The 14,538-nt window shown below is 26.4% G+C and overlaps 1 protein-coding gene across 2 annotated transcripts; it reads left to right on the top strand.

The window, feature by feature from the left end:
* Positions 1-410: 410 nt before the first annotated feature.
* On the top strand, positions 411-11,139 carry LOC145837123 (pre-mRNA-splicing factor SLU7-like). 2 transcript variants are annotated; one of them, XM_082944891.1, is made up of 9 exons: positions 411-617; positions 3,624-3,861; positions 6,336-6,569; positions 7,620-7,798; positions 8,175-8,380; positions 9,199-9,348; positions 9,717-10,131; positions 10,300-10,428; positions 10,866-11,139. In XM_082944891.1, exons 1-9 carry the CDS (start codon positions 433-435, stop codon positions 11,023-11,025), a joined length of 1,896 nt encoding a protein of 631 aa, XP_082801017.1. In that variant the 5' UTR covers positions 411-432; the 3' UTR covers positions 11,026-11,139. The 2 variants fall into 2 exon arrangements, with proteins under 2 accessions (XP_082801017.1, XP_082801019.1); XM_082944893.1 differs by having other exon boundaries at positions 10,303-10,428.
* Positions 11,140-14,538: the final 3,399 nt, after the last annotated feature.

Genomic DNA, 14,538 nt, shown 5'->3' on the forward strand with positions numbered 1-14,538 from the left:
ATAAAATAAGATCAACTTGTAAAAAACATGTCCTACCCCCTATGGCCTTAATAGATACAATTTTAATGCCATTAAGTTTTGTTATGTGATTTCAAAGTGTCTTCTTCTGAGTAGATATAAATTATAAAAATTTGTGATAAAATTAATTATTTATCATAACTATTATATATATTAATAATCTAAACAATAAGTTTTACTTTATGCAAGTTTTTAAATTAAAATCTACTAAATTTTGTGATTTAAATATTTTAGTTTATTTATTTAACTTTAAGCTAATTTTTTTCTAGGCAGTTATTATTTTTATACATTTTGTTAAGAAAAAAACTATTATGATCTACTATTTTTTATTATTATTAATATTTATAATTGTTTATTATAAACAATTCATATGTCTCATTTTTAAAGCTTATTTAAATAAATATTTTATAAAGTATGTCGTATAAAGAAAAACCCTTCTCAAAAGAGGTGGCAAAGCCAGTACTCTCAGAATCAGACAGATTGCGTATAAAGGGTGAAGAGCCTGTCAAGGTTTCCAGAGAAGAATATAAAAAGAAAAAAGAGTTAGAAGAACAAAGAAAGCTTGGAAATGCTCCAGCAGAGGTTGATGAAGAAGGAAAGTAAGTGAGATAAAAAATATCAATATAAAAACTATCAACATAAAATATAATATCAATAATTGCTGTATTTGTTGAATGGAAGTTATCACTTTTTTAGGCTTTGTTTTTTGATAACTAATGTTTAGCTTTTTTATATAATGTCATAGATTTTATGAAATGTAAAAGTACTATAAAAGAAAACATGTGTTTTTTAATGAAAAGGTAAGGTAAAAGATGTATAAGAATTTTTATTAAGAATTTATTGAATACTTTTGTTTTTATTTAAACCTACATATTTAAAAATGACAGTTCAAGCATATCAATTATTTTATTTAAAATATAAGAATATTTAAAATCCTTAGATCACAATAAAAAATACTCCCTTTTTTATATTTTAAGCACTTGTTTGACAATTTTGTTTTTAGTGATTTTTTTATAAGTCTTTTTATAAAAGTTAAATAATATTTTGGCATAAATAAACTTAATACAAATTTGTTTTAAGTAACAACAAGTACTTTTTGAATAAAATAAATTAAGTATGTTTTATTGAACAACAAAAAGAAGCATTTCTCAAAAAACGTATTTAAATTTTCAATGTTTTAAAATAGAATTTTACAGTTTTTATACAGTTTATACCCAAAGATTTTAAAATACTGTTTATGATCTAGACCAGAGCTGTAAAATGCTAATAGTTATTGTGCCAAATGAGTACTGAAGGGTACAAACCTTTGTTTGCTTTAAACTAAAATTTCATATCCAAATAATTAAAAAAATTCATTTTAAGAAGTATGATCAGACTTTAGGGCTCTTCAATTTATGTAATAAAATTAAAACACCTTAAAAGTTATGGTTTTGAAATTATCATAATAAAACACTACTGTGTCTTAAAGATCAAGTTAAGAAAACACTTTAAAATATTTGCTGTAAATATTTGCTGTAAAAATTTTGTTTGTTTTTCAAATATAATTTTCAAGCTAAAAAATACATTGCATACCTACTGTTTGGCGGGCAGGAACCAATGACATGTTGCCTACCTTTATTACAAATAAACAAATTTAAAGTTATGTATATTTTTTAAAGTTTCTATACTTTGTAAAACTTTCCAATGCCATTGAAAATTGTAGTTAAAGAAGAAAAATAAGTGTGTATTATTAATACCTCTTGTGTATGGCAAATAGTTACTACTACAAGCACATCTACAGCAAACTATACTTATTAAATTTTGAAACTTTTTTACATAAAATATATTATTTGTATTTTTAACATATATGTTTAGATTAAAGTTTAAGTAAAAAAAAGAATACAATCATTCAAGCATTTGTTTTCTTATTTAAATACTAAGCACAAATAAAAGATAATGAAGTGTTTATATATGCTTTTTTTTTTTTTTTTTTTGATAATTTTAATAAAATAGCTTGTATGTTAGCCTTATAATTTGTTCACATAAAAATGCATGTGGTACCTTTGAAATTTTTTAAGTTGTATATTAGATTCAAAATTTTAGACGTTGTATTACACATGTTTATTAAAATTTTAAAATTATGCACATTTAGCATCCTTAGAGTATTTTAAATTTAGTTACAAACTTTAACTGTTCAAAATATAGTTTTAATTGTTTGCTAACAAAAGATCCTAGTAAAGTAACTTCACTGGAATATAAATAAAAACAAATTATACAGTAATCTTCCTTTATTCTACCAACATATGTTTCTGTGTGTCAACGAATCAACACACTTCAACTGGGTTCTGTAAAAAATAATTACTGTAATAAGAGAATAGAAGCATAGAATAAAGTAGGCGTATATATGTTTTCATTAAAATAGGATATATTCTACAGATAATAGTTATTAATATGTGAAATACTTAACATTAAATCCGACTGTTATAAAACTATATGATATTTGTAATTATTAAGTCTAAAATAAATAAGTAAGCTAAATTACACAACAAAATATATATTTAAAATGAAACAGAAATTATTTAATTTACAACACAGAAACATATGTTGGTAGAATAAAGGAAGATTACTGTATAATTTGTTTTTAGTTACAAACTTTACAACTTTAAAACAAAAGTTTCTATATTTTTGTAAAACTACCTCTGTGATTTACTAGAAGGGCTTATTAAAGAAACATATAATTAACTAAGCTTTCTATAAAAACTAAAACTTGAAAAAAGTCATATTTTATATAGATTTATTTTTCTGTTTTACAAATGCAGCCTACGATCTTTTAGAAACTCATTATCTTTTATAATGTATGTGGTTTCTTTGGATAATTTTAAGAAAGTTAATTTTAATAAGCCTAGTTGGAGTGACTTTGCAACACAAAAGTTCAAGTTTGTTAGCTTGTGGTGAAAATTAAATAAAAATACTTGAAAATCACTTTTGAAAAAAATATCGTTTGGTTCGAAGCATTAAATAGGCAGCTTAGGAACAATATTTAAAAAAATAAATTGGCTGATTTTTTTTTAGTTGGTCTGCATTTTTTTTGTTAAAGCTTCTGTCTAGATTGCTCAACTCAAACAAAATTAGCATTTAAGAGGGACATAGGTTGAATAAATCTGCAATACTTTTTTTATGTACTATGATTCAATTTTTTTTAAAGGTTCTTGCTTTTAGTTTCAGATAATTTAAGTTACTGAGAATAAAAAAGACAATTCAAAACTATTTTTTAAAAGATAGTTGGAGCAATGCAGATTTGTTTAAGCTAAGTTCCTGACATCTAGTAACAAAAAGCTTATCTTCAAAAAATAAATTGTTACTAATGTCACAAAATTTGAGTTTAAATAAATTTTAGTGTTAACCACAAAAAATTAAGTTTACACAACTACTATTTTTAAAAGTAAACAAGTAAAGTTTGTTGTAAAAAGTTTTTTAACTTTTGTTCCTAATTCATGTTGCAATGCTTTGTTTCAACTATAAATTATAGAAAATGTTGCATTCTTAACGCAACCGTTGCTGGTTAATTTATTAGCAATATAAACTAAGTTCATATTAGAAAAAATTAGAACTTAATATTTTTAAAGGGACATCAACCCCCATATCCCACAGTACATATCCACTGTCCCCTGGTACGTTGATCCCACGCAGAGAGCGTCACTCAAACACCAGCGCTGTCAGCCGGAGAAGGCCAAGCACTACAGCGGCAACAATGAGTGGTACAACAGGGGAATACCCAGTAACGCGAAAGTAGCCACCAAGTTTAGGAAGGGCGCGTGTGAGAACTGCGGCTCCATGGGCCACAAGAAGAAGGACTGCCTGGAAGTAAGTATTTTTTATCTATTAGACGTATACTTGTTTTTTGATTGATTGCTTTTGGTCTGCTGTTTTGTTTTAGATTTAATTGTTTGATGTTTTTTGACATGTAATAAAATTTTTCAAATTCAATCTTATCTACTAATTTATAGTTATACTTTTAGATTTTTAAATAAGCAGATTTGTATTAAAATAAGTAATACACCAACATTTTTTTTAATAAGTGTTTAAGTGAAATGTGGTTTTTCTAGACTAAGATTGTTTATAAAAAAATGATTTCGTGAGAAGTGTTTAGTTTAAAACTTGTTTAAAGATTTTGTTGTAAGACATTGAAATAATTGTACAACTGTTTTTACAAATCTCTGAATGCAAATACAATTTTAAAACTAACTGCAAGTTTTTGCTTTTAATTATATGAGTGCTGAGCCAACGTTTAAAACTGCTAAAAATATGTACAATTTTATTTATATGATTGCTATTTAGTCAAGAAAGTCAGTAATTTAGAAATTTTTTTAAATCAGATTTTTTTTTGTAAAGTTGTAATCTTTCTAACTATATGAATATAATAAATATAATTAAAAAACAAATTGTGCAGTAGTTATTCTTTCCATTAACAACCAACTTGAAGTGTGTTGATTTGTTAACACACATAAACATATGTTGGTACAATAAAGGAAGATTACTGTACAATTTGTTTTTATTTATATTCCAGTGAAGTTACTTCACTAGGATCTTTTGTTAGCAAACGTTTTAACCTATATTTTTGAACAGTTATAATAAATATATGTTTTATGGTTGTTAGTAAATGTAAATTAGCTTTACATTTTTTTATAGTGAGCTTCTTCACACTTTTTTGACTTTATTATATAGATACGAACATTAAAATAAACTTTTCATATTAAGTTTTAAAATTTACTTCATTGTGTTTTTATTATATTTTTACCAACTTTGTTTTATTTTTCACTTAAGTTTTACCAACCATCACTTAATAACTACTAATCTGTAAATTAGATGTTTTAAAATTTTGTATCAAAAAGCTTTGAACTTTTGAAGAGGGCAATGAATAATCCAACATGACTAATAGATTGTTACGTCATAATACTAAGTTTTTATGCAATTACTAGTTTCGCGCCGAATTGACATTACTCTGAAGAAGACTTGGTGCATAAAAAACAATCAAGTCCGAAACACATGTCAAGTAATGTCTGTTTTATGTAGTATATATTTTTCTCTAGTTTGCCTACAGAGTAAAGGGCACTATAAACCAACTTTAAAACATAACATCATTTTATCTAATTTTTTATACTTTTAGTGTTAAATATCTTAAAACTAAAAATATTATCAAAGTAGAAAAATGATTTTTTTTCTAAAACTAAATCCAAGTAGTGTTGTATAAAGTTCTAACTTCATTAAAAGCAAACTTTAATTTATATTGCATGTCTCTTGTTTCAGTTTAATTTTTAATTAATTTTAAGTTTATTGTATATAATTTACCTGAATTTTTTTATGTTAGGAAGTGTACTGTTGTTATAAAGCTACTATGTGTAGGTTTTTGTTTGTTTTAATTTATCAAATTTTTTTGTTGTTTTATTGAAGTTTTCTTCAAAGATTGTTAATTTTCGTTGCTAACAAAACTATTGCTTTGTGCTAAATGGTGATTTTTGTTTTAATATCATCTAAAATTTTTAGTAAATAAACATTGTTATTACAATTAGTAAAGGCCATAGGGGGTCCAAAATTTTTTTTTGGTTATGTATGAAAGCTGAAAGTATAATAAACTACAAGCCAGTTTTTATAGAATATAAAAATTTAATTAATTTCTAAAATAATTTTTTTTTGTAAAAGTTTCCAATACAAACATATAGACCGCAATTTTTTTCTCGGAAATTTATAAGTTTACCGAAATCTATATTCATTTTTTGAGCTGAAGACCTCAAATTTCTTGAAAAATTTCAATTACTTATAATTTAAAAGATTTTTAATGTTGCGATTTTAAATTTAAAAAATATAAAATTTTTAGCTAAATTAAAAAAAAAAATTTTTTTTTTTAACATTTCACTTTTATTAAAAAAAAACTCCTTTAAATCGATTTTAATAACAGCTATATGGACTTCCTGTGAAATTTCGAAGAAAATTGGTTAAAAAATTAAGAAGATAGACTTTTAGTGAAATAGTCTTTTTTCTCGTTTTTGGTTTGCGCCTTCCTTTTTTTCAAGTGGTTAAAAATGTCTGAAGGCTCAGATTAAACTCTACAAAATAAGATAAACTTGTAAAGGTCAAGGTGGATCCCCCTATGCCCTTAATCCTGTAGTTACATTTTTAGTCTGATTTTAGGTTATTTTAAACTTTAAAATAAAGTTATAAATCATCAGTGAAAAAATAAACTTAAACTATTATATAAGCTAAGGAAAATTAAATTTAGAACCATTGTGTTAAAAAAAGAATATTATTATATAAATAATAACAAAAAAAAAACCTCACAGAGACCGCGCAAAAAAGGCGCCAAATTCACCAACACCAACATCGCTCCCGACGAGCTCCAGCAACCAAATTTGAAGCTGGACTTCGAGGGGAAGCGGGACCGGTGGAACGGGTACGACCCCAACAACCACCAGGAAGTCATCGACGAGTACGCCAAGGTGGAGGTGGCCAAGCAGGTGGTGAAGGCGAACAAGTTGAACAAGGAGTTGCTCAGAGGGGAAATCACCGAAGATAAGGTTGGTTGATCTGTTTGTTCGTATTTTGAATTTGTTATTTTGGCTGTTGAATTTAGTTTTTATCTAAATTTCTAGAAGTTTATAAAATGATTCGGTTTTTAGTTTGATAATTTAAAAAGTGTAGTATAATTACTCTTTTTTTTTTTAAATCAAAAATTATAAATATTAAATTTAAAAATATAGAACAAACTTGATATTAAAATTTTAAGCTTTTCTTTGTTATAGTATTTTTTTCTTGGATTTTCTGAGTTTTTATGATTAAAAGTTGTTTAAGATAAAATAAGGACTTAAAAAAGAGATGGTTTACTCTGTTTTATTAGTTTACATTAACTTGTTTTACTGTTAGTAATATACATATGCAGAGCTATAGGGAGTAGATTCTAATAACACATTTGGTATGTAGTTAATTATAAAAAGATTAAGTTTATGAATAAAATAAAGTAAGATGTCTACCAATTAGTATTAAAAAAGATCTTTCTATAAAAACTATCTTAGCTATCTGTAGCAGCCCCTAATGAAGTTTGTAGAGTCCCAACTGGTGCTGTAATAATAATGCATCTTGATAAGTAAAGCACAAAAAAGGATTACTATGAATAAATAAAATCAAATTTTTTTGAAGTAGCACTATATAAGGCTTTCCAAAAAACCTGGATTCCTTGAAAAACCTGGAGTTTGACAGTTTAGGCTAAAAATAATCTGGAGTTTGTGAAAGTTTGAAAAAAACTAAAAAAAAACCTAGAATTTTAACAACTTTTATATGTTAAATAGGAAATTTTCGATTTGACGCAAAAAATCTATCATATAGATAAAAAATTTGTCATCATAATTTTTTTTATTAGAAATCACATTTAAAAAAGCTTTCAAATATTTTTTCAATTTTGACATAATATTTACCACAGTTTTTTACTTTAAACTTGAATTTAAACTAAAAATAAACCCAAAAATGTGTACTTTTGAAAACCTGGAGAATATTTGCTAAAAAAATTTTGCAACCCTGTATATAATTTATAAAATAATTTTCAACATTCTAAACACTATGACGTCACACAGGCGCTGGACGACGACATGCAGGAGGACGAGGACAAGTACGCGGACAAGGTCGACATGCCGGGCACCAACTTCGACAGCAAGCACCGCATCACAGTGAGGAACCTGAGGATCAGGGAGGACACCGCAAAGTACCTGAGGAACTTGGACTTGTCATCGGCTCACTACGACCCCAAGACCAGGTGCCTCGTTTGTTTTATGAATTTAAACTATACGCGAGTAAGCTAAAAATAGTAGAAAAAGTACACATTGCTTTAAAGTATGTTTTAAACATATTTTGGTAAAAACAAATAAAACTGTTTTACTACAAGTAGTTACAATATATTCGCTAAACTTAGCTCTAAGATACTTGTTTTCTTATTGTTTATTTGTCTTCGATTGTAGTTTAAGTCTAGTTTGTTTAACATTAAACCATCTTTTTCACTTACTTTGTTTTGTGCGAATAAAATAAGCAACATTACTATTATATAATAAAAAATATGATTCTTTTTATCGAGCTCGCAGTTGACATTATCTTCTATACCCACATCTATCTGACCCTCAAGCACACTTTCACAGGACGATGCGCATGAACCCGTACGAGATGCTGGGCAAGTCGGCGCACGAGCTGGAGTTCGCGGGCGACAACTTCGTGAGGTACACGGGCGACACGCAGGCGATGGCGAACACGCAGATGTTCGCGTGGCAGGCGGAGGAGAGGGGCCAGAACGTGCACCTGCAGTCGGATCCCACCAGGCTGGAGCTGCTGCAGAGAAATTTCAAAGGTGAAGTTTAGGTGTTTTGATAAAAATTTATGTGAGTTAGTTAACAATTAGTTTTTTAATATGTTAAAGATCTTGTAGATTAGTTGCGTATTAGAGATCTTTCAGAACGCCAGAAAAATGCTTATAATGAGATAAAAAAATTACTGACTTATAATCTACTTATTATAAGAATTAATTTGTTGTTTGTTAAAAAAATTATGAAGTTTTATACAATTGTTTGGTTGGCAACATATTTTAAGTCAATTGTGTAACCTCTAGTGCGATTTAGTTAAATTGAACTATAAAAAAATAGTCTATACTCAAATATTTTTTTAACATTTTTATAACAATGTTTTTCTAAATGTTACCGTAAATATTAGCTTTCTATTTTCTATAAAAACAACTAATTAAGATGGATTATTATTGCAGTATGTTTTTGATCCTTACAAATTCTAAAATATTTGTGGCTAATTTTTGTAAACTAACCTTTATGAGACTTAAAGTATTAATTAATTAATTAATAGATTAGTTATATATAAGTCTGTATTTTTCATAAAAGATCTGTGTTGCAAATTTTATAAATTCCTCATGGAAATACCCATCAATTCATTACAGTAATCTTCCTCTCGACTACTATTTTTTGAGTTAATAAACTTTAAGTTTAAATTGCGATTTTTCATTTATACTGGTATTTCTTAGGTATGCACTTTTACGAGCAGTTTTTAAAATTTAGAAAACTAAATATATAAATTAAAACAACACTCACCTAAACTACTTGAGATCATTGTAGTTGCTTTACTTAATTTTACTTTTTCAATCAATGCAAATACTTCAAACAGGAGCCAAAACAAAATTGGAGGAGGAACGCAAAAACCTGCTGGTGGAAAAATACGGAGGAGTAGAATATTTGGAGGCTCCTCCCAAGCAACTTTTGTTCGCGCAAACTGAAAATTACATCGAGTATTCCAGAAGTGGAAAAGTCATCAAAGGTTTGTTTCACTGAAAAGTCAATGTAAATTATTTTTAAACTTACTATCAAACTGCTTGTAGAATAATGAACATATCAATGTTAATATTATATCAAAGTTTTGTTAATTGAATTATTTTATTAGAACTTTACTTCCTTAAATTTTTGATTATTTTAGTATTTAGTTTAGTTCTTCAATAATTTATTGGCTATTATTTATTAGTTCGTTAATAGTAAAAAGCTATATACATATTCTAAAATATAAAAACTATTTATTAAAACAACATTATAATTTTCAATTTTTTTTATATAAAAAAGGCATAATAAAATAAGAGTTAATTGTTTCAATATTTAAAATAAAGTAGAAAAATAAAACAAACCGAACATCAGGGCAGGAAAAAGCAGTGACGAAGAGCAAGTACAACGAGGATGTGAGGATAAACAACCACACCTGCTGCTGGGGAAGCTTCTGGAAGGAGGGGTTGTGGGGGTACAAGTGCTGCCAGTCCACCATTAAGATGTCCTACTGCGTCGGATTGAAGAACAAGGAGGAAGACAAGACGGAAGAAAAAGAGGAGAACAAAGAGGCGACGTGGCAGCAGAAGGTCGGTTTGAACGAAGTTTCAGATAAGAACGTTGTTGATCGTGTTTATATTGACGATGTGGAAAAGTCGCTCGTGGAGCAGCACAGGGAGAAGATGAGCAAGAAGGAGAAGAAGAAACACAAAAAGAGCAAAAAGAAGAAGAGCAAGAAAAGCAAGAAGAAGAAGAGGAAAAGGGAGAGTTCAAGCAGCGATTCATCTGAGTGGGTTTTAAACTAATATTTTGAAAAAAAAAATGTTTAAAAGTTTAACTTAAAGCTGTATCATTTGTTTATTGTACTGATGAGCTCTTTAGAGCGAAACTTCTTTTGCATTGGAAAATAACATAAAAAAATTACATTATAAAAGTTAACTATTAATATAAATTGCAGCAGCAATTCAGACGAAGAGCCAGCCTCGAAAAAATTAAAGAAAAATAAAAACGTGAATTTGGATGATATGAGCAAGGAAGAGAGAGACGAGCTTGTTAACAGAATAATGAAGAGAGAAAAAGCGAGACAGTAAGTTTGTTTTATGATTTATTTGTTATTTAAAGGTTAACATGAATACATAAATAAAGTATAATATACAATTCACTTTTTTTTTACCAATTGTTGTTTAAATATATTAATATTTTGTTTAATTAAAAGTATCAATATTTAAATAAAAATTACAATTATACCATTTGTTGTGATCTAATAGTTTAACTAATTCTAATTATTTTTTTAGACAACCTGTTTTTAAATACTTAGAATTAGACAAGTTTAACATCATTATTTTTACACTCAATGTGCAGTACAGTATGTTTCTTAAATAGATGAGAAAAAGTTAGATTTTTATTATAAATAACTTTGAAAAAACTAAACAAAGTTCAAAATTTTAACTTTTTAAAAACCACTGTCATAGTTTATTACAAAAAATTATAACTTCCACATTCAACCACTTTTATCCACACCAGGAGACGAGTTGATATGATGAGCTCATTGGACGAGAGGGATCGTCCGTACAATTCGAACAGGGGAGACGCGGAAGCCGCCATGGAACCCACTGAAGCGGAAATGGAGGCGTACCGAAAAATGCAGAAGAACAAAGACGACCCCATGTACGGGCTGTGTTGAAAAAAATCAACATTTTTAACTTTTTATTGATTGCTTTACTTTTTTTGTCTACTTAAGGGTAGTTTTTTAATCATTGACAAAGCGTTAACTATAAATAAACTTTCAAAAGTTGTGTCTAGTTAGTATATTTATTTGTGTTGTATTTTGAACATTTTTTAGGAATACTATTTTTCCATAATTAATATTGTTTTACATTATAGTGGTTTTTAATTTTTCAAGGACTTATACAAGTTTTATTTTATGTTTTGGAAATTTTATCTAAACAACTTAACAATTTTTTATTTAAAATAAATATTCCATAAAGCTTGTGTAAGGTTAATATTCGTTTAGGCTAATTTTATATGAGTTTATTGATATTAAACTAACGTTTTCTTGATACTTTTTTGTTCTTTATACAATTAAACTAGTTTAGGTTATATAGTGTTAAAGTAAAATTTTTAGTTAAACTTTCCACCCTGTGACAAACAACATTCGTGTAATTGTGTTTATAATGATATTTAATTGTGTACAATGTTTTAGCTAATAGAATTATTAAGTTTACAAAGGTGATCATAGTAAGCCTTTTTAGCATAAATGTCACAGCGGTAATAAAATGATGATAATTAAGCGTTTTCACTACACCCAGTGTTGTATGTTTTTGATAATAGTTTTCATGTTGGTAATATTTTTTCACTAGTAGTTATAAAATAAAGTAGTTGATTATTAAACGAAAATCTTGAAAGTAACATTGAAAACGAATTTACTTGTTAAATCAAAACAGCTTGCTTCCAATTTCTTGATTTAAAACTATAAATATTTGGTACACTAACGTCGTATTTTTGTATCTTAGGACATCAACTAAAAGTATGTTTTTTTTTAAGTTATACACTATTTTCAGGTAATCGTTTACCTTTATTGAAGAATTAAAAACTGCTTCAACTTTTTAAAACTTCATACAAACCACTCATGGTACAACATTTTTTTTAGAACTTTAAAAAATTAGTATATAGCTAGGTCAGTGGTTATGAAAAAACAACTATGCTCAACGCATTATTTTATAAAAATAAAGTACAGATCTTCAGCACTTAACATTTTCTTTTTACATTAAGCATTTTCTCATGGAAAAATGATAATGTTAAATATATTTTTTTCAAATTAAAAACATATAAAAGCTTTTTTTTTGTGTAGTAAGTTTTCTTAAAAAAAAAAACTTTAATTTAATTTAAATAAAAAGTATTAGACTGTTTTAAGTCTCGCTATTTAGGCTTATGCATTTTAAAGGTTTTTGAATTGGTAAGAACACATTTATTAGAAGTTTTATAACATAGAAACTATAAACTGATTTTAAACTTCTTCAATCTAAAACAGAGGACGACAAACTGTTGCGAAAATGTTCTATTTTACATGAAATGCGGCCTGCTAGCATGCTAAACAAAAAAATTCAACCAATTAATAATAAATATAGTTAATATAATTTTAAGTTTGTAGTTAAGTTAATTAAAGTATTTGGATGTCATTTAGATTGTTTACACAATTTTAATGCTTATGTTTAAAAAAAAGTTTTGGTTTTGTATTTCTTCTAAGTTGCGAACTTTACATCTTACGCACACTTGGATTATATCTTGATGTTGCCTTAACTTAAAAATAAATGAATTTAGTTCTTATTGAAATCATTTAAGGTGGAGGTAAAACTTTTTTTTTACAAAATGATTGCGTTGTTTTCCTTGACTTAGTTAGCAGTTGTTTTCTACCGGTCTTTATTTTTTTTTAAATATAAGGGTAAAAATTCGCAGAGTTTAATAGATTTATGAAAGATACAAATAAAAATAGTAAAAAAAAATTGTTAAAAACTTATCTTCTAAAGCTTTAAAACAATTGTTCATATTAAACAACAGTATGGTATAATTTTTAAAAAATTTGACTTATACAGTAAATTTTTCTAAAAGGAGATAAAATACAGATATTTTAAATCTTTCAAATCGTTACTATACAATTTTTTTAATAATACAATAAAACTTTGAGAGGTAAGGTTTTAAAAATGAAGTTAAAACGAATGTAAACAAAAATAAAGTTTAAATTTTTTTTTAAGTATTAATCGATTTAAAAAATTGCTAGGTTTTTAGTCGATCATTAACGTAAGTTAAGATAAATTGGGTGAAAAATCAATAATTAAAAAAAAACATAAAAACACTTTTTTTCTTCTATAAACTTTATTGACTTAAAAAACTATTTGTCAAGAAAATTTAAGTTGGAAAGTTTTTATGAAAATATCTACGATTGATTCGGTTACCTACATACTTGTAACTAGTTAGGGAACCTCAAGTGATTTAGTTATTAATATAAATTAACATATCAACAATTTTGGTTTAATCACAAATAAATTTTTTCAGTACAAACACCTTTATTTTTCTAAACACAGCTATATTTATGAGTTTTTCTACTTTTTGCAGATAAGTTAAGACTTCTAGCAAAAGTTTAATGTTATTGCAATATGTTTTAAATATATTTTGAAATGATTATGGTAAACTTCTGTAAACTATTTATTATATTTAAAATATCATTTAGTTAACATATTAATTATATAGAGATCTTAAAATATTTTTAATATTTCTCAAAATTAATACAAAACTTTGTATAAAAAAATAACGTGAAGTACAAAGCAAACTAAAAAAGCTCTTATGTTGTATCAATTTAATAGTTTATCAAAAATTTAAGTGCTAAATTCTTAGGTAATACTTTTTAAAATTAGGCATAACAAATTGAAGAGACATAAAAGTATGGAATATCTTTCAAATAATAAGTTTATGTATACTTCAATATGGAAGTTTCGAAATTAGTTCGCTAAAGAACTTTTACCCGAAGCTCGTTTTGCCTTCTAGTGTTTAGCTACTGTATATAACTAATGTTTGTGTTTTATACGTCGGTACGTCAAAAACCAGCTTACATGATGTTCCCCCGGCTTTATGGTGCATGCAAATGTAAAAAAAAATACTTATAGATGTTTATATTTTAGCAGGAAATAAAGTATTTAAAATGTAAGCTGAGATAACTGTTTTAAGCAAACTTATGTTAAAAAATCTTTTTTTTTTTTGAGGATTTCAAAGAAAAAATTCTTCTTTTTATGTTTGCAAATGTTGTTTTCTTTCTATTATTACAGTTAAGACTTAGACAAGTATTTAAAAAGAAAATTAAATGGAAAGAAATTTGTTGTTGTTAATATCATTGTTGTTAAAATTATTATTGTTTTTTTTTTATTAAAAGTATGAGTTTTACAGTACTTAGCTTCATATTTTCATTTATAAAAGTTAAGTTCAGTTATTGTAAAAATCACTTCTTTAAAACTCGTAAAAAGTTTTACAATAGTTTATTTAACTATTCAAATATAATTTTTATTTATTTTTCAAGTTAAACTAATAAATAAAATAAAAATTACCTATTTAGCACAAAGTACTTTAAAAAAAAATTCGTAAAATCTTTCAGCGTATAACATTTTACTTTCTTTAAAGAGGGTGTAACCTATAACACGTTTGCTAT

Source organism: Thalia democratica, chromosome 5 (genome assembly GCF_965202585.1).
Source record: "Thalia democratica chromosome 5, ktThaDemo2.hap1.1, whole genome shotgun sequence".
NCBI lineage: Eukaryota > Metazoa > Chordata > Thaliacea > Salpida > Salpidae > Thalia > Thalia democratica.

Excerpts from the sequence above, each read along its gene's own strand:
- LOC145837123 (XM_082944891.1), top strand. The coding sequence starts at position 433 with ATGTCGTATAAAGAAAAACCCTTCTCAAAAGAGGTGGCAAAGCCAGTA. Across the intron at positions 7,799-8,174 it reads CACTACGACCCCAAGACCAG|GACGATGCGCATGAACCCGT; the intron begins GTGCCTCGTTTG and ends ACACTTTCACAG. Across the intron at positions 9,349-9,716 it reads AAGTGGAAAAGTCATCAAAG|GGCAGGAAAAAGCAGTGACG; the intron begins GTTTGTTTCACT and ends ACCGAACATCAG.